Source organism: Heteronotia binoei, chromosome 10 (genome assembly GCF_032191835.1).
Source record: "Heteronotia binoei isolate CCM8104 ecotype False Entrance Well chromosome 10, APGP_CSIRO_Hbin_v1, whole genome shotgun sequence".
Classification (NCBI taxonomy): Eukaryota; Metazoa; Chordata; class Lepidosauria; order Squamata; family Gekkonidae; genus Heteronotia; species Heteronotia binoei.
This window is the reverse complement of record NC_083232.1, coordinates 97007509-97028394: the sequence shown is the minus strand read 5'-3', so window position 1 is coordinate 97028394 and position 20886 is coordinate 97007509. Positions and strand designations below refer to the sequence as shown.

At 46.8% G+C, this 20886-nt stretch overlaps 1 protein-coding gene across 1 annotated transcript in view; it reads right to left on the bottom strand.

The window, feature by feature from the left end:
* PLEKHG4B (pleckstrin homology and RhoGEF domain containing G4B) overlaps positions 1–20503 on the bottom strand; it is a 137212-nt gene extending 116709 nt beyond the window's left edge. The window contains exon 1 of the mRNA XM_060247742.1: positions 20148–20503. Within this exon, the coding sequence (XP_060103725.1) occupies positions 20148–20204 (57 nt within the window). The 5' untranslated portion in view covers positions 20205–20503. The remainder of the gene's footprint in view (positions 1–20147) is intronic.
* Positions 20504–20886: the final 383 nt, after the last annotated feature.

Below are 20886 nucleotides of genomic sequence, written 5' to 3'. Positions count from 1 at the left end.
ATAAAGAAGCCTTTATTGAAATATCAGGTAGCAAATACTATTAAGCATACATTCACAAAGAGAAGAAGGAGAAGGAAGAGAAGAAGAAGAAGAAAAAGACTGAAGAAGATTGGTGATGATGATTGATGATGGTGATGATACTGGATTTATATCACCATCTCCTTTACCTTCCCCCCCACACAACAGACACCCTGTGAGGTAGGTGGGGCTGAGAGAGCTCTCCCAGAAGCTGCGCTTTCAAAGACAACTCCTACGAAAGCTATGGCTGACCCAAGGCCATGCCAGCAGGTGCATTGGAGGAGTGGGGAATCAAACCCGGTTCTCCCAGATAAGAATCCGCGCACTTAACCACTACACCAAACTGAGAATTGGAAATTACAGCTCACATATAGTCTACCAGTCAATGGCTCAATACCTTTTTCTGCCTAACCCTCTTCTGCTTTAAGTCTTTTGAATTATATTCCCAGGCCTCAGGGGCACTCTCGGTCAAGGCCACATTCCAATTGCCCAGACATCTCCTGTTGGTATCAGTCTTCATCTCCATGGAGACAAGATTAGGCGAGGCCTTTTTCCAGCAGCTGGTACTCTTTCCTTCCAGAATGAATATACTATATAAACCATTATACCTAAGTTACCTACAAAACTAAAAGGCTATGAATATAACTAGAAGGAGTTAATTAATATTCATCCTTCCAGAATGAATATACTATATAAACCATTATATCTAAGTTACCTATGAAACTAAAAGGCTATGAATATAACTAGAAGGAGTTAATTAATATTCATAGATGTACTTACATATGCATGGTTATAAAATTGTAACTAGTTCTTATCATAAGCAATGGCAACACCCATAAGGAAATCACTATAGCACATGACACCACTGCTGCGAAGTACACCTGACACAAAGTTTTATTCGAAGTGTGAACTTTTGTGTGCATGCACACTTCCTCAGACATAGTGCTCATACAGATTGGTCTAAATGTAAGGCACTAAGTATGCATTAGGGGTGTGCATTCAGGTCCATCTGAGCCACAAATCTACGCAAAAAATACAAGTATTTTTTGGGGGGAGGGTAGATTTTGGCATCCCAAATGTATCTGAGTTTAAAAAAAAATTCCAGATCTATTTGGGTATTCCCAGGCAGATTCAAAAACAGCAGGGACTCTGGAGCACATTGCTCCTGCCCCTCTACTGTTTGTTGGGCTTCAACTGCAGTCCCTTTAAAGTTTAAAGGGACTGCAGAAGACAGCCCAAGGGTCAGTTGTGCTGGTGGGGATCAAATTGTTCCTGCTAGCTTGGCTTGGGGCTGATTTCTCAGTTTAAACCAGGCTGCAGAAGAAGCCAGCCCTAGGATCTGCTGTGCCACCAGGAACAGACTGCTCCCCGCAGGCTGGGCTTTGCGCTGGCTTCTCCTGCAGCTGGGTTTAAACCACACTGCAGGAGAAGCGAGCCCAACCAGGATCTTTCGTGCCGCATGCAGCACATTGCCTCAGCAGCACAGCAGCTCTTGGGCCTCACTTCTCCTGCAGCCCAGTTTTAAACTAGACGTTGGGAGAAGCAAGCCAAGCCAGGATCAGCTGTGCCCACTGGAGGGGGGGGGGGCAGATCGTTCCTCACTGGCTCAGCTTTGCACTGGCTTTTAGCCAGTGTTTTTCTTCTTGGGTCTATTGGACCTGAACAATTCAGGATTTCTGAAAAATCCCAGACCTGAATACTGCATCAGTATTGGAATCCAGGGTTTTTCAGAAATCCTGATTTTTTTTTTTTGGGGGGGGGGGGTGTCCAATAAACCCGAACCAAAAAATACCAGGGTTTGGGAGGGGGTTTTGCACATTCCTAGTATGCATACAGCAGGGAGACAGACCAGACTGGATGGGCTGTTGACTCTGATTATTCAGTAGTACAGCGTCTGCTTGGCATGCAGAAAGTCTCAGATTCAATCCCTGGCATCTCCAGTTAAAAGGAGGAAGAGGAGAAGAAGAAAGATTTTTACCCCGCCCTTCTCTCTGAATCAGAGTCTCAGAGAGGCTTACCATCTCCTTTATCTCCTTCCCCCACAACAGACACCCTGTGAGGTGGGTGGGGCTGAGAGAGTTCTCACAGCAGCTGCCCTTTCAAGGACAACTCTGCTAGAGCTACGGCTGACCCAAGGCCATTCCAGCAGCTGCAAGTGGAGGAGTGGGGAATCAAACCTGGTTCTCCCAGATAAGAGTCCCCGCACTTAACCACTACACCAAACTGGCTGGAAAGGGTTGGGGACCCCTGTGTTAAGGGCTTGTTGGCAGGGTGAGACTACAATGCCAGGGCTGGTTCAGCTCCCAAGCAGCTGTTCAGGGTTCCAGATTAGCAGGAGGGCTTCATGGGAGAGGGGTGTATGTCATTACCTCCCAGACTGCCACCAGATGCCTGGGCCCAAGGTAGGCTGCAGAATCCCTCTTCAGGACCCAACAGGGACAGAATAGAGGGAGAGGACTGGAAGCAGAAGACTGGGCTGAACATGATCACTACAATTCAGAGAGATCTCATACCCCTCAGCCCTGAATATTTTAGTGCCAAAGCAGCTTTGTCCTCTCAGCTTCCCTACCAACATTCAGGATCTAACTGTAAAGACTCGGGAAGTCCCTGATAATGACGGTGAGATAAATATAGTGCTTTCTGTATGTTTTCCCTCTCCCTGAATATTACTTCTAAGCCTGTGTTGTTCATGACGCCGGCTAAAGCAAAGTCCAGCTTGTCCAGGTGTTTCCTTGAAAACCAGAGACCAGCTTTGGTGACTCGCCTCTTGGCTCCGCTCTCATCAATTATTTCAGAACAGGATGACATGTCCAAAGAAATCTGTATTTAGCATGGCTAGGTTTTGTTTGTCTGCTTGTCTGCAGGTGGTGTGCCAATATCTCCCTTATGGAGGAGACAGATTCCACAAAACCAAAGCCTGGAATGAAGGCTTCTGCCAAAACACCTCTGCATTTACTTGCCATCCTACTGCTGTGTTTGATCCAGCCTTTTTATCATTATTCTTTCCTTTAGAACATAAGAGAAGCCATGTTAGATCAGGCCAATGGCCCATCCAGTCCAACACTCTGTGTCACATAAGAACATAAGAGAAGCCCTGTTGGATCAGGCCAATGGCCCATCCAGTCCAACACTCTGTGTCACATAAGAACATAAGAGAAGCCCTGTTGGATCAGGCCAATGGCCCATCCAGTCCAACACTCTGTGTCACATAAGAACATAAGAGAAGCCATGTTAGATCAGGCCAATGGCCCATCCAGTCCAACACTCTGTGTCACATAAGAACATAAGAGAAGCCATGTTGGATCAAGCCAATGGCCCATCCAGTCCAACACTCTGTGTCACACAGTGGCCAAAAAAACCCAGGGGCCATCAGGGGGTCCACCAGCAGGGCCAGAACACCAGAAACCCTCCCACTGTTGCCCCCAAAACATAAAGAAGACAGTGCCCCAGGCATAAGAACACAAGAGAAATGCTAGATCAAGCCAGTGGCTCATCCAGTCCAACATGCTGTATCACACAGTGGCGAAATCCCACAAGCCATCAAAAAGTCCACCACTGGGGCCAGAACTCCAGGAGCCCTCCCACTGTTGCCCCCCAACCACCAAGAACACAGAGCATCATTGCCCAAGTATAAGAACATAAGAGAAGCCATGTTGTAATTGGCCAATGGCCCATCCAGTCCAACATTTTGTGTCACACAGGGAACAAAACCCAGGGGCCATCAGGAGTTCCACCAACAGGGCCAGAACTCCAGAAGCCCTCGCACTGTGGCCCCCCAAGCACCAAGAATACAGAGTATCACTGCCCCCAGGCATAAGAGAAGCCATGCTGGATCAGGCCAGTGGTCCATCCAGTCCAACACTCTGTGTCATACACTGGCCAAAACCCAGGTGCCTCAACAGGTCTACCAGAGGGGCCAGAGCTCCAGAACCTCCCACTGTGGCACATTCTGTGACGCATGCAGTAGTACAGAAAATACATAAATAGGATCCTACTTAAAATAAGCTATTCAGTATAGACCACTGTCCCTCATCATATTAGCCAAGCAAGGGTGAGGTCAGACGTTCATAAAATCCCGCTACGAGCATGAGTGGAGTCCGGAAGCATGTCGGATTTTAAGCAGTTGTCCAAACGTCAGCATCTGCGAATGGTGGTTAGCTCGTTCGAGTCCCGCGTTGAGACGACTGGGGCGCAGACTAATTTGATACTGCTTTAAATCAGGAACAAAATCCTTCTGACGGTTCCTGAGCGGAGTTTCTCTGTTTGAACGCTCCATCGTTGGCGACTCGTCGGAAGCGCACCATCGCTTCCCTCCCAAAGCCCCTGCAAGTGATATCACTGCGCCACTGAATGAGCGAGCGAATGTTGGCTCGATAAATCGTTTACCCACCCTTATGTCCGGAAACAAAAATCACTTTTGAAAGTAGATGTGAACTAGATGTGAACTGATTTGAATTCCTGGGTTCTTTTCTGCACGCGTAGTGCTCGTGCTGGAAAAGTAGTGCCAACGGACTAGCAAAACTTTAGTGATCTGACCCATTTAAAAGCGACGCGCTGCAGATAGTGGGCATCACTGCGCCTGCGCTAATGCAGATTGACGTCTCATGAAACGAGGTCCGGTAGAGCAATCTGATCAACCAGCGACGGGACCCACATGGGATAGAACAGGAGCCTGGCTGTTGTCTGATCGGAAAATTGGTTGTGCAGATTATAATACAGGTGCGTTGCAGATGGATTTAATGGTGAGTGTGACCGCACCCCAAGTCTGTAAAACTGTTTTGTACAGTGCAACCCCAATAAATACCTGCACAGAAAAGTCCTCTTGGAGAGTTCAGTTTTGCATAGTTTGTGTGGAGCCAGGACTGCGGGAGCTTTTCTGACCACCTCAGGCAGACCATTCTATAAAGCAGGAACTACAGCAGACAAATCACATATACCAACAATCGTCGATTTTGCCCCTGCTGACTGAAGTTGTCATGGTGGGGGGGGGGTCCTGAAAAAAAGAGGCGTCAAGGCCATGGAGGGCTTTGAACCTTAAATGGAGCCCAGCATGGCTTTTTTTGTAGCAGGAACTCCTTTGCATATTAGACCACACACCCCTGATGTAGCCAATCCTCCAAGAGCCTATAGTAGACCATGTAAGAAGAACCCTGTAAGTTCCAAGAGGATTGGCTACATCAGGGGTGTGTGGTCTAATATGCAAAGGAGCACCTGCTTAAGCTCTTGGAGGACTGGCTACATCAGGGGTGTGTGGCCTAACATGCAAAGGAGCCCCTGCTAGAATTCCACCCGATACTATGTAGTAACCCCATACCATGATTGCATCCATGAGTACTATGCTGTTGTCACTGGTTTTTAGAGTTACTAGTTCCATGTTGGGAAATTTATGGGAATTGGGGGGTGGGGCATGATGGGGTTTGGGGAGGGATTTAAGCGGGGTATAACAACCTTTCAAGGCAACCATGTTCACCAAGTGAACTGATTTGTCACTTGGAGATCAGTTGAAATCCCAGATCTCCAGCCACCAACTGGAGGTTGGCAACACTACTGGTTCTCTTTATTTGGTGAGCCAGATGAGTATTCATAAAAACTTCAAAAACTCCTCTCTTTACTTGGAGGGGGGAAAATGCTTCAGCATGCCTGGGGATTTCCAAAGAGGATGTGGGCTTTATCTCTAGAGAACAAGTTGAGTTGGCTGATGCCAAGAGCTCCTGTTTGTTTATACTGATCCAGACTATAAAGACCTTGTAGATAATAAAGGAAGTCGTCTTACTCAAAACCAAAGCACTTCTTGGATACTTTGTGGGGGAGTTTTCTGCAAATCATAACCCTGCAAAAACTGACGTGTGTTAGCAGAAGGAGCACTTTCTCTTGGATACTTTTTTTAATGGGGAAGAATCAGTAAATGTACCTTTGACTTGATCTTCAACAACTCTGAATCATGACCACAATGCTGACATGAGGGGCTGTGGCTCAGTGGCAGAGCATCTGCTAGGAACGCAGAAGGTCCCAGGTTCAATCCCTGGCATCTCCAGTCAAAGGAATCAAAGTAGCGTTCTTGTTCAGTCACACAGTCGACTCCGACTCTTTGCGACCCCATGGACCAAGTCACGCCAGGCCCTCCTGTCTTCCACCATCCTCCGAAGTCTGCTCAAATTCTAGTTAGTCATATCAGTAACACTGTCCAGCCATCGCATCTTTTGCCATCCCCTTCTTTTTTTGGCTTCTGTCTTTCCCGGCATCAGGGACTTCTCCAGGGAGTGCTCCCTTCTCATTTGGGGGCCAGAGTATTGGAGCTTCAGCTTCGGCATGTGACCTTCCAGGGAACAGTCTGGGTTGATTTCCCTTAGGACTGACTGATTGGATCTTCTGCCTGAGACCCTAGAGAGCAGCTGCCAGTCTGAGTAGACAACGCTGACCTTGATGGAACAGGGATTTGAGTCAGTATAAAGCAGCTTCATGTGAATGGGGGTGTAGTATATGAATGAGTCTCTCTGGGCCACCATCATCAGCGGGGGGCTGTGCCCGCAAAGAGCTTTGATGCCTTGCATAAAAACAGCTCACAGTGCTTACAGTAGCGCTCCTCATTCAGGGGCCCCCAACATTTTGGAGCACCCTGGGAATTCTGACACAAGGCAGTGGGCGCAGCCACAAAATGGCTGCCACAGGGGGGGGGGGGCGCAGAGCCACACCCAAAGGAAGTCCAAGTGCAGGGGGAAAGAGGAGCACTTTTAAGAAATTCACTGTGAAAGAACAATGAGAGAGAAAATAAAATACCGCTGCAGTGGGACCGGCCGTCAAATCAATGTTATTTTAATTTGCACAGCTAACCATAAGTCCTATCAGGCAGGAGTCCCAATTGGCCCCCGCCACTGCCCCGAAAGATGTGACACCAGGAAAGGTGTTGTTGGGCCTGCACTAACAGAACCAGCTGCACTTCGCAGTTGCAAGAACTCGAGGGAGCGGTTTCAGACAAATCCTGTTCCACCTCTACCAGTTTCCATCCATGACACTTTATGAATTGCTTGATCACTCCACCTTGTCATAAAACATAAAGTGCTATTTTGAACTTGGCAACTTGTTGGAATGCAAGCTATTGTACATTCCAGCCATTATATAGTTAACTGTTTGTTTACCTGATAGAGGAAGTGATGTATTGTGACCTAAACTCAATTGTGGGATGGTTCTTACTTTGCCCACGAAAGATGTGAACACAACATTGGTCAGAGAGGATGTTAGGTGTGAAATGCTTTGATCTTGTATGCAAGTTTTATTGCTCTTCTTCCTGGCGAAATGCTTTTTGGGGAGAAGAACAGTTGAGACAAAGAACGTCGCCATGTAGATCTGACATAGATAGACTAGCTGGTAAGCTAGATTGTTTTTCTGTTTTATCCCAAGTACCCTATCCTGATGTTTTCTAGTAAACTTTATTTCTTTTGCTAAGCTTAAGCCTCGACTCCAATTACTGCCACTCCAAACCTCTGAAGTTAACATGTATTTCCTAACATTTTGGTAGCAGATGATAAAAAAGGTTCCAACAGAGTAAAAGAAACAACAACAATGACAAAACCTCTTCTTGGTATCTATGGGTTAAGTCAGGAGTCCCCAACATTTCTGAGTCTGTGGGCAGTTTTGGAATTCTGATACAGGGTGGTGGCCATGGAAAGCCACACACACAGAGGAAGTCCAAGTGCAAGAGACAAAAGATGAGTTAAAAGTACACGGGAAAAGAGGAGTGTGTGAGAGAACACAACCAGAACTGTGGTGGCAGCTGCTGCCACAACCATGCTGTTTTCATCTGAACAGCCAAAGAGATTTTGCAGAAGTCCCACCTGACCCTACTTTTTAAAAATCACTTGGTGAGAGCCAGGAAAGGTGTTGGGGGGGGGCACTCTTGACACCCAAGGCCCCATGTTGGGGATCTCCGGTGAAGTATTCTAGCTCCGGCTGGTATCAGCATTCGTGACTACACAATGCAACCCAACCTGTGTTGAATCCAGGGCTTTCTTTGAGCAGGAACACACAGGAACGCAGTTTCGGCTGGCTTGGTGTCAGGGGGTGCGGCCTACTACGCAAATGAAGTTCTGCTGGGCTTTTCCCACAAAAAAGACCTGTGCGCAGCAATGGTGACATCAGAGGGCGTGGTCTAAGATGCAAATGAGTTCCTGCTTGGCTTCGGCCGAGTCACATGTATACAACTGGACTTACATCGGGGGAACTCACCTTAAAAAGCACTGTCACCTGATTTCCCTTCCATGCAGCTTTTGCCAGTCCTGTGTGTTGGTCTGCAGCAATGTTCCCTCTAAACTGCAGTCTTGTGAGCAAAAACTCTACTTTGTGAGCTCCTGGCATTAAAGTTGTGAGCTCCTGCATAAATTACTGTGCTCTCTGGGGTCATCCTTCCTGAGCTAAGACACAAATGTGTGAGCTGGAGGCTAAAAATCTGTGAGCTAGCTCACGCTAACTCAGCTTAGAGGGAACACTCGTCTGCAGTAGAAGAACTAGATGCAAGTCCAGTAGCCCTTTAGAGACCAACAACAAATGAGGGGGGGGCATAATGTAAAGCTCCCTGCGTCTGAAGAGAACTTGACTCTCAGAAGCTTATTCCTCCCATAATCTTGTTGGTCTCGAAGGAGCTACTGGACTCAAATCTAGCTGTCCTAATCTTTTCAATTTCCTGTGATAATTTTTTTCAGTGAGGAACAGCATTACTGCACGCATGATATCTCTGAAAGTTTCACAGAGAAGTGAATGCAGTAAAGATGCCTCAGATTAAATCCCAGTTCTTTGAATTAATGAAACTCAACAACAATTATTTAGAAGGAGCTGGTGCTGCATATGGAACACCAAACACTTCAAATGCATTTGCAGCTTCAGGGCAAGTGGGTGCAGGATGAGGGTCATCCATGTGAAAAATGGGGGGGTGGGATAGAGACAAGGTGGATTAAAGGGGCAAACTAACACCAACTTCATAGTTCAACTTGTCAGAGCATGTAGGTATGAGGCCAGCTGGCAGGTGCTGTGGAGAGACAAAAACCGGTACGCCTCTCCCCCGCTCTTTTTTCTCGGCGCTGCCACAAAAACCTGGCCTCCCAAAAACAGCTTTTCTTTCTAGCCCTGAAGGCTAAACTTGAGCTTTCGTGGGTTTTAAGTCATTTCTTTGAGCCAGGCCTCCCTTTCCACACTGAGCTGCCACTTCTGATTGACAGCTTTGGTTTAAAAGAAGATCCTTCTGGAAACAAAATTAAGACCAAGCAGCCAGCTGTTTTCATCTAGACGATGAACTCCTGCAGGGATATCAGCGATCTCCACAAGAGGAGTGCTAAAACCCTTTTTTCCACCCTGTTGAGTGCACCAGTCGGACAAGGAGGTGAAATTAGTAAACTTAACTGTTTCAGTAATGAGTAAGGTTGGGATTACTCAAACGTGCTGAAATCATCCTGATAAATCATTTTTGCTACTTCTGTGTCCTTGCAGAATGGCCAGCTCTGGGCTGTGGAAATCCTGAAGACTTCTGTGGTGGAGTTTGGAGAGGGCAAAGTTTAGGGATAAGAGGGACTTCAGTGGGGCACGGAGTCCATCTTCCAAAGCAGCCACTTTTCCAGGTGAACTGATCCCTGCCGCCTGGAGATCATTTGTAATCCCAGGAGATCTCCGGTTACAGTTGGAGGCTAGCAGCACTAACAGTGAACACTGGCTGAGTTCACACACACTAAATAACACTCTTTGCAACTGGATTTTTACTATATAACAATAGCAAAATCCACTTGCAAACAGTCACTGTGTGAGGTTGAGAGCCTGTGTGAGGTTGTGATATGATCACCATCTTCAAGTCCTTGAAGGGCTGTCATATAGAGCAGAGGTGGCCAACGGTAGCTCTCCAGATGTTTTTTTGCCAACAACTCCCATCAGCCCCAGCCAGCATGGCCAATGGCTGGGGCTGATGGGAGTTGTAGGCAAAAAACATCTGAAGAGCTACCGTTGGCCACCCCTGATATAGAGGATGGTGTGGAATTGTTTTCTGTGGCCCCAGAAGGCAGGATCAGAATAAGTGGGTTGAAATTAAATCAGAAGAGTTTCCAGTTTGATATTAGGAAGAACTTCCTGACCGTTAGAGCGCTTTCTCAGTGGAACAGGCTTCCTCAGGAGGTGGTGGGCTCTCCTTCCTTGGAGGTTTTTAAACAGAGGCTAGATGGCCATCTGACAGCAATGAGGATCCTGTGAATTTAGGGGGAGGTATTTGTGAGTTTCCTGCATTGTGCAGGGGGCTGGACTAGATGACCAGGAGACCCCTTCTAACTCTGATTCTATGAAAGCACCCATAAGCTGTAGTTCTGACCAGGGCTTTTTTTGAGCAGAAACGCACAGGAATGCAGTTCTGGCTGGCTTGGTGTCAGGGGTGTGCAGCCTAATATTCAAACGAGTTCCTGCTGGGCTTTTCCGACTTTAAAAAGCCCTGCTATTGACACTATACAGGTGTGGATCTCAGTGCCTGGATAGGAACCCATCGGGACTTCCACGGAAGCCACAGCCCTGGGCTAGCTACACATCACACACGAGCCACACACATCAAAGCCCCAGGGCTAGCTTTGTTTTAGAAAAGCTTTTTCAGGAGAATAACTGAGAGAAGAGACTAGCCAGGGAAAAAGACACCCAGTCCTTGTCCTGTTTACTATTTTCAGGCCCTAAATTGCTCCACAAGTGAAATTTTCCAAAAAAAAAAAATGGTGTTCAGAAATGTTGGCACATGTGTGCTCACTCCCAAAGTTTTGCCAGGAAAAGAGACACAAATCTGATTTTAAAATGATAAGGACAGCTTATTTAGCAATGACAGCCAGAGGAAAGATAGAGCATATGCTAGCAACAAGCACCGGATATGTTTGAATTCCATGTTATCAACATGCCAGACGGCACAACTTGCCCACCTCCGTGGCCATGTGGTCTGCCATGAGCTCATCAACTCCCTGGCCCATGGATCGGTGACACCCCACCCCCACCCCGCTGCATAGACTCTGTACCTGGTTAGTGAGCTGCATTCAGCATGGCAGGTCACAGATTTTGCCAGCTTTAAAACTTTTTCACTTCTGTCATAAACACATATTATATGTTTCTGCTTATCTACAGTGGGTTCAGGAGGGGGAGAGCTGCTCCTCTTGAATCACTAGCGATCCTAAAACTGTGATAGGCTATACATGGCAAGGAAAACACCAGTAAATTAGCCTCTCTTTTTTTTCTGCTGGCATCACAATCATTTATTCAAATCTTCAGGAAAAAGCACCAAATCAGTTGTCTTCAAAGGCATCTTGCATTCTGAAGGAAGGACCACTTTCTTGAGCCAAATGGAACAAATCACTTGACGCCTTCAATTTCCCAACCCAAAACACAATGCAGAAATCCCTTCCCTCACACCCTAGGTATGAAAGTCCATTTAGCTTTGCTTGGCTATGCTTTCTGCACTACTTTAAGGTGTCCTTTAAAAAAAAAAAAAGATATGCCAATTAGACTGTCCAAATGTACGCCCAGCTTCTGTTCTGTGTGAAAACAAGACACATTAAAAATCTTGCACAACGTGGAATGTTGGGAGAGGAGCTCGGCCTCTGATTGGCATTTGGAAAGTCCCAGGAATTAGGGATGCTGATCTCCAGTTGGGGGCAGAGGATCCCTTGGTTTGGAGATCCTCCCCCCACTTCAGGGTTATGATAGGGGCACCTTCTTCTGGGGTTCACAGAACTGGACATACTGGTCCAATCTTTTTGAAGCTTGGGGGTGGGGGGGTTGAGGAGAAGCATCAGATGCTATGCTGAAAATTTGGTGCCTCTATGTCAAAAAAGAGGGCCAAGCCCCAGATACCCACAGATTGATTCTCCATAGGATATAATGGAGTGCCCAGTTGATGTTTCCTTCCCTCCCCCCACTTTGGGAGCCAGTTTGGTATAGTGGTTAAGTGTGCGGACTCTTATCTGGGAGAACCGGGTTTGATTCCCCACTCCTCCACTTGCACCTGCTAGCATGGCCTTGGGTCAGCCATAGCCCTGGCAGAGGTTGTCCTTGAAAGGGCAGCTGCTGTGAGAGCTCTCTCAGCCCCACCCACCTCACAGGGTGTCTGTTGTGGGGAAGGAAGGGAAAGGAGATTGTGAGCCGCTCTGAGACTCTTCGGAGTGGAGGGCGGGATATAAATCCAATATCATCATCTTCTTCTTCTTTCAGATAACCCTTAAAAATAATGGCCAGAATTCTCTTCAGCAGTTGAAATAGGCCATCAGGAACTTATTTGCATATTAGGCCACACCCCTGACATCACCATTGTTTCAGCCTTTTTTGCCATTGCTCTGCCATTGCCTATCCCAGTCATCTACACTTTACCCCCAGCAATCCAGGTATTCATTTTACCGACCTCAGAAGGATGCAAGGCTGAGTCAACCTTGAGCTGGCTACCTGAACCCAGCTTCCGCCAGGATCAAACTCAAGGTCGTGAGCAGAGCTTGGACTGCAGTACAGCAGCTTACCACTCTGTGCCATGAGGTTCAAGAAGATAAGCAGTACGTAAATAAGCTGGTGAACAAACAGACAAACAAAGCAAAACAAACAAGTGCATCGCAGGCAAATACAACATTATTCTTGTATACACACACAAACACATACAGACACACACATGTAAGCTGAATTTGTGATAAGAGCAAGGGGTTTAATTATCTGCCAGTGCACTGGTAGTATACAAATCAACCTCATTAAATACCTACAAAAGAGACCACAAATAAAATCCAGGGCTTTTTTTGTAGCAGGAACTCCTTTGCATATTAGGCCACACACCCCTGATGTAGCCAATCCTCCTGGAGCTTACAGAAGGCTCTGTACTAAGAGCCCTCTAAGCTCTTGGAGGATTGGCTACATCAGGGGTATATGGCCTAATATGCAAAGGAGTTCCTGCTACAAAAAAAAGCCCTGAGTTACTAGGCAATCCACCCACAAATACGATATAGTATTTTTATTTTTTTCCTATTTACAAAAGATTCCCTTTTTTGGAAGGAACCCATGAACCTCCTGATATTGAATCAGCCCATAAGTCCATCAAAGTCAGCACTGTCTACTGGAGAGTGGCTCTCCAGGGTCTCAGGCAGAAGTCTTTCACATCACCTCCTGCCTGGTTCTTTTTACTGGAGATGCTGGAATTGAACCTGGGACTTTTTGCATGCTAAGCAGACGCTGTACCACTGAGCTGCAGCCCCTCCCAAAGGAATTCTCTCCTCATAAAAGCTGGCCAAAAATGATCAACTATTGCCCTGCAATAAACGCACACGACACTTTCTTTCCTTCTGGACCTGTTTCAAATAACTCCAGTTGAAGGTATATACACTTTCATCAACCCCAAACTGGAAGGAGGGGGTGGCCATAATTTTCCATGAACATCTCTCCTTTTGCAGATTCCTAGGGGAAAGCATTGCCAGCTTTGTGTCCTACAGTGCCTGTCTGCCAGGTAGCTGAGGGATAACAAGCTATAACTGAACATAGGTGAGACTACCATTCACAGATGCTGGTGAATCTAATTCTCTTTCCAAGCCATCTTTGCTTGTGACCATCACTATATCCCAGTCTCCAGATGGGAGTCCCTCAGAATACAGAGATCAGTTCTTCTGGAGAAAATGGATGCTCTGGAGGGTGGACTCTATGGCATTGTACCTCACTGAGGTCCCTGCCCTCCCGAGGCCCCATCCCCAAATCCCCAAGAGTTTCCCAAACTGGATCTGGCAACCCTATCCCCCATCCCCCACTAGTGGTCAGGGGGAGCTGGCAACTCTAGTATATCCACGGATAACATAATGGTTGAAGTTTCAGACTAATATCTGGGAGACCTCAGTTCAAGTTCCTACTCCTAAGGAAGCTTGCTGGATAATCTTGGGCGAGTCACACAATCTCAGCCTAACCTATTTCACAGAGTTGTGAGGATACAATGAAGGAAAGGAGAACAATGTCAGCTTCCTCAGGGAGAAAGCTACAGGACAAATCATCTAAGTACATTGCGTAAGCATGTAAATAATCCTCAAGTTTAGGGTTGTCAATGGCCAGGTGGGGCCTGGAGATCTCCCAAAATTACAACTACAGAGGCTACAGAGCCCAGTTCCCCGTTGGGTTGCCAAGTCCCCCGCAGCTGCAAGCAGGAGACTTTTATTGCACAAGTGGAGTGCCCATGGCACGATGATGTCATCCGGAAGAGATGTATCACACTGGGAACGTCGCACAGGGACACTCTAGGAATTTGTGGGAAACTCTATGGTTTTTGTACAGGGATGCTCTAGCGATTTGGGGAAACTCTGTGGTACCGTAGAGTTCCCCCCCCTAATTGCTAGAGCGTCCCAGCACAAAATCATAGAGTTTCCCACAAATTCCTAGAGCGTCCCCGCACATGTCTGGTGAAATACATCACTTCCAGGCGCCGCACACACACTGTGTGGCAATGGGACTCTTTGGGGGGCAGGGATCCCCCCCAGCGGCCTCCTTCCTGCCAGCGGGTTGGGGCCTGCCAAACCAGGGGATCCCCTGCTCCCGCCAGGAACTTGGCAGCCCTAGTTCACCGGGAGAAAATGGCTGCTTTGGAGGGTGGACTCTGTGGCATTCTAACTCGTTGAAGAACCTCCCCAGCTCCACCCCCAAATCTCCAGGGATTTCCCAGCATGGAGCTGGCAACCCTAACTGAGTTTGCCATTTTCACTACTGCCACACACTAAGCCACCATTCTCATTGAACTAGCCATAGCAACCAAGATCTTTTTCCTTCTTATTCTCAGACAGTTCAGACGCCATCAGCATGTATTTAAAGTAATGCATCTTTCTTCCAGTGTGCATAACCTTACTTGCGTGCATTTGTTTCCATTTCTACTTAGCTGCAACCATCCGTCATGGCTGCCCAGATCAGTACGAATTTATTGCCATTGTTGTAACACTGTGTTATAATATTCATTGGCTAAAGAAAGGCTGCTTTGTCAACACAACCCTATTTTACGCATTCCCTATTGCTGGGGGTGGTTGAGGAGAACCACACACAATTTCATGTAAAGGCAATGCCAACTCTATAGCAAGACTATTAGCCAAGATAGCTGAATGGAAACTTCACCTTCAGAGGCAGTTTACTTCTAGCTATAGCTCTGTTCCTCAATTGAAAATATTCACCTTTAACCCTTGGAGTAGGGGAAAGGCCCTCAGTATAGTCCCAGATATGATAACAGTGGGCCACAAGGAGGAGGCCGTCCCATGCACACCCTGCTTCTGAGGGCATCTAGCAAGATAAAGGACGAGACAGCAGACAGGCTATCGAAGAAGGGAGCGTTGACTTCGAATGCTTCTGCCCTGAAACTCCTGTTGGTCTCTAAGGTACTGTTGGACTCAGATCCAGCAAGGCAGGCTTTAATTGCCTACCTAAGAACAGATTAAGCCAGGAGTGGCCAAACTGTGGCTCAGGAGCCACACGTGGCTCTTTCACATATATTGTGTGGCTCTTGAAACTCCCACCGTCTCATTGGCTCAGAAAAGATATTTCTCTCATTAAATGCATTCTCCAAGCCAAGTCAGCCAGAGGCTTGGAAATGCATTTAAAGTTGAAGTTGTTTTCTTTCTACCTCTCCCTCCCCCATCTATTTTCCTCCCTCCTTCCCTTCCTTCCTATCTTGTGGCTCCCAAACATCTGACATTTATTCTATGTGGCTCTTGGGTTAAGAATATATGCATACATTTGCTCATATGCACGGCTTTCTTTGTAGAAAAAGTCCAGCAGGGACTCATTTGCATATTAGGCCACACCCCCTGACATCACCATTGTTTCGCACAGGGCTTTTTGTAGAAAAAGCTCAGCAGGACCTCATTTGCATATTAGGCCACAGCCCCTGGCACCAAGCCAGCTGGAGCTGCGTTCCGGCTCAAAAAAAAGCCCTGCTTATATGGCGTAATGCATTCACGTTCTGCTAATCAATGAGATGTGTTTATTTCATTCATTTATACCCCACCTTTGTCCCAATGGGGACCCAAAGCAGTTTACATCATTCTCCTCTCCTCCATCCTATCCTCACAGCAACCCTGTGAGGTAGGTGAGGCTGTGAAAGCAGGAATGGCCCAAGGTTATCCAGTGTGATTCTGTAACACAAGTGAGAATTCGAAACTGGGATACTAGCCCGGCACTCTAAACCACTACACCAAATATCTAGTTAAAATCCAGTTCCCTTGAGCACAAGAAATACTATTAAGCACTATCTTTCCTCACTTTCCAAGTTTTTACCAAGTATTGCCTGAAATTGAACAGGTCATATATGGCTAGATACAAAGCACTTGACTAGAGGATTACTATGAGGTTGCCAGACTGAGCTAGGGTTGCCAATCCCCAGGCGGGGGAAGGGGACCCCCTGGTTTGGAAGCCCTCCCCCCCACTTCAGGGTCATCAGAAAGCGGGGGGGGGGGGAGGAATGGCTGCTGGGCACTCCATTGTGCCCTATGGAGACTGATTCCCAAAGGGTATAATGAAAAATTTATCTGTGGATATCTGGGGATCGGGGGGGGGGCTGTTTTTGAAGTAAAGGTATCTAAATTTCAGCACAGCATACTAAGCCTCTTCTCAAAACATGCCCCAATTTTCAAAAAAGATTGAACCAGGGGGTCCAATTCTATGAGCCCCCGAAGAAAGTGACCCTATCCTCCATTATTTCCTATGAAGAAGAAGAATTGCAGATTTATACCCCGCCCTTCTCCCTGAATCAGAGACTCAGAGCAACTTAAATCTCCTATGTCTTCTCCCCCCACAACAGACACCCTGTGAGGTGGGTGGGACTAAGAGGGCTCTCCCAGCAGCTGCCCTTTCAAGGACAACCTCTGCAAGAGCTATGGCTGAGCCAAGGCCATTCCAGCAGCTGCAAGTGGAGGAGTGGGGAATCAAACCCGGTTCTCCCAGATAAGAGTCCGCACACTTAACCACTACACCAAACAGGCTCTCTATGGAAGGAAGGCATTTAAAAGGAGTGTGGTCCCTGTAAATGTGATGGCCATAATTCCTTTTGGAGTTCAATTGTGTTTGTCACGACCTTGCTCCCAGCTCCACCCCCAAAGTCCCCAAATTTCTTGAGTCGGACTTGGAAACCCTACCAAACTCCAGGTGGCCCTAGGAAATCTCCCGCTATTATAGTTGGACTTTATGACATTATAACCGCAGATGTCCCTCCCTTCCCCAACCCCCCCCCCCCAAAATCTCCAGGTATTTCGCAACCCAGAGTTGGCAACCCTAGATCACCATTAACTAAAGAAGGATTTGAAACAGACTTCGATGGTAGCCCTGCTTATCTGCCTGGGAATGAAGTAATTTTTCCTCAGTGGGGAGTTGCCAACGTTGGCTGGGGCAGTTCCTGGGAATCTGAGCCAAAGTTCAACTCCCCCTGTAACTGTGAGGTCACTTCCTCCCAAGAACATTCAACTTTCAAATTTAAATTCCACACCACATATCACTCCCTTATGTTGTATTACTTATTTGTTTCTGTTTGTCATACAAAGATCCCAAATATAAGTGCTGGTTTAACTGGCTGTTTAACCTGGAAAAAAAATTCCTCTTCAGGTTTTCTCAGTTTTAGATAGAAAAATCCACTGTGAAGGCTTGCAGGAAAGTACCAACTAGGGTTGCTTTAGTGGGAGGCCTCGCACCAGTGACCCCCCGCCAGCTCCCACTGCCCCTCAGTAGGCCAGGAGGGGAAAGTGGCAGGGAATCACTATCATCTTAACAGCACGGTGTCATTTCCAGGGCAAACCTGGAAGTGATATCACACCACTCTACGCTTCAGCAGATGCTGTCATAATTTCAACTGAATCCTAGAGTGGTGTGACATCACTTCCAGGTTCACCCTGGAAATGATGCCATGAGGGTGTCCCTCTGTCCCCCACCCCCCAGTCTTCTGCCTGATGCCAGCTACAGGTTGGCATTCCTGACACCAACCAACACCAGTGTTTTGGAAGCACTGAGGAAAGACTCTGCAGGGGGCTCAGCTGTCTCTAGCCAACAGAAGTACAGGGGTGCTTGGGGAGGGGCACAGTGGGAGGTCTTCTAGGGTCCTGGCCCCATTGGTGGACCTCCTGATGGCACCTGATCTTTTGGCCACTGTGTGACACAGACTGGATGGGCCATTGGCCTGACACAACGTGGCTCCTCTGATGTTCTTATGTTCTTAGGGGGGGAATGGGCTAGCATTCCTTCCGCGAACCACCTCCCTGACAGCCAGGTCCAAGCCAAGTCCTTGGGCAACCAAATATGTTCAACTCTATCCAATGTTCCCTCTAAGTTGCAGAGTCTTGTGAGCAAAAATTGTACTTTGTGAGCTACTAGCATTAAAGTTGGGAGCTACTGCAGAAATTAGTGTGCTCTGGGGCCATTTTCTTGAGCTAAGACAAAAAAATGTGTGAGCTGGAGGCTAAAAATCTGTGGGCTAGCTCATGCTAACTCAGCTTAGAGGGAACACTGACTCTATCTACACTACTCTAATATGTATTGCTCTGCCCTGGATGCTCTGACCAGTCCATTGAGAGCCAGTTTGGTGTAGTGGTTAAGTGTGCGGACTCTTATCTGGGAGAACCGGGTTTGATTCCCCACTCCTCCACTTGCACCTGCTGGAATGGCCTTGGGTCAGCCATAGCCCTGGCAGAGGTTGTCCTTGAAAGGGCAGCTGCTGTGAGAGCCCTCTCCAGCCCCACCCACCTCACAGGGTGTCTGTTGTGGGGGAGGAAGGTAAAGGAGATTGTGAGCCGCTCTGAGACTCTTCGGAGTGGAGGGCGGGATATAAATCCAATATCATCTTCTTCTTCTTCTTCTCATCAGGTCTCAGTAGCTAAGCAGGGTTTGGAGAGGAGTACTCAGAGGGGAGACCATGAAGGAAGTCCATGGTTGTTATGCAGGGGCAGCAGTGGCAAATCACCTCTGAACATCTCTTGCCTTGAAGACATAGGGTGACCATAAATTGGTTATGACCAGTGTTCCCTCTAAGCTGAGTGAGTGTGAGCTAGCCCACAGTTTGTTAGCCTCTTGCTCACACATTTTTGTCTTCGCTCACAAAAGGCCCCAGAGCAAACTAATCTATGCAGTAGCTCACAACTTTAATGCTAGTAGCTCACAAAATAGACTTTCTGCTCACAAGACTCCACAGCATAGAGGGAACATTGGTTGTGACTAGGCAGTCTTTTCCACCAACAGCATTACACATTAGTTGGACTTTGAATCAATGTTGGAGTGCTCAATTGTTTGGGATGCCCTACGTTATTATAACACACAAACTTGTTCTGGTACGTTTACCAGACTTTTATAGACAATGAGGTTTGCTTTCTAGAAGCAAAAACTCCTCCTCGGAGCTTGGCCTATTCGAAAGGAACTGATTCACTATCAGCAAGTGCGCTTCCAAAGTTTTCTTATCTTTTCGTCCAGATTTCTTTAATGCACTTTCATTCCAACGTAAGCATCCAAAAAGCTGTCATCGTGATGTAGAAACATTGCAGGAAATAACATTTTCAAAAAAACCAAAGGGAAAAAAATCCCAAGTTTCAGCTCTGTCAATAAAAGACAAACTCAAAACCATTTTAACAATTTGCATAAGATTACAAAGGCAGTTCTGTAGCTATCTTTTCACTTCACAAAGGGCTATCTTTTTAAGCTAATCCTCACTGCAAGCCAAGAGACATTCTTCCATAAAAGCCGATGCCTATGTTCTGAGGAGAACAAATTCCAAGTCTCCCACAACACGCAATATACTACAGCAATTCATTTTGCCCAGCTACAAGCTAGAAGACCCTATTAATCAATCAATGCCAAGTTAGTGGGCAGGCAATAAAAGGGAGAGCCAATCCCAGCAAATGCAACAGGTTCCCTCCAATTTAGTGATGATAGTAATTCACGACCAAAATGAACACTCTCTTTAAACTGATACAGAAGCATTATTCAAGATGGGCAGTATGATTTATTTGTGCACAACAAGAAACATATAAATGTTCTATGAAACAGCTACTTTTGCAAACAAGTAATAATAATAATAAAGCATTATTGGAATTAATTGATTTTTTTAAAAAAATCAAAAGGCATTCTTTAACTCTGTTTTCTTATTATTGTGTCGGCATTCAACATACCTTTATGCTCAGATAATTATCACCTCTTGTCTTTGGGACGGCAGCTTGGTGATGCATAATGACACGTCCGCCGAATTCAATACAAAGAAAAGTAGCCCATAAAATCAGCCTTGTCAAGACAATGCAGACTGTAACTCAACTCCATGCCCTTCTAATAATTTCACTTGACGTCTCTGCCAGATTCCCTTCGCCCTCTTTTGCATGTGGATTTTACACCCTCCTTAAATGTTCTGCGGACGCTTTCCGCACTGCCAGTTGCACACTTATCGGACCGTGAGAACAGACCAAAGAGACTGCCTCCAAACGGCCCCCGGACTGCTCTCTCCTTGCTTCATTATGCATACTGATGTAACTTCCTCCAGCCCAGAGAGAGAGAGAGAGAGAAAGAGCCCACCTCAAACAAAACAACAAAGCTTTTCTGAGTGCCCTGCAGGGAGCGGACAGATCACCACATTTCCCGTTCCGTACACCAAAATACAAGATTTCTGCAAATGCCACTGTGAAACAAACTCTGCAGGTTCTCAGTAAGAAATCAGGAAATTTCCCAGAGCAGTGAAGTGCAAAGGCGATTCTTTTTTTATGCTCCAAAGACACTATCCGATTCTAGTCTGCTGAATGTATTACATCTCAATCACACACCTGAGGGCTGTTTCTGCTGTGATCGCGCCACACACCCACAACCTGGAGATTATCTCTTCTGTGGGTAAAACACGCCTCACTTCAGACGGGTGTAAATATT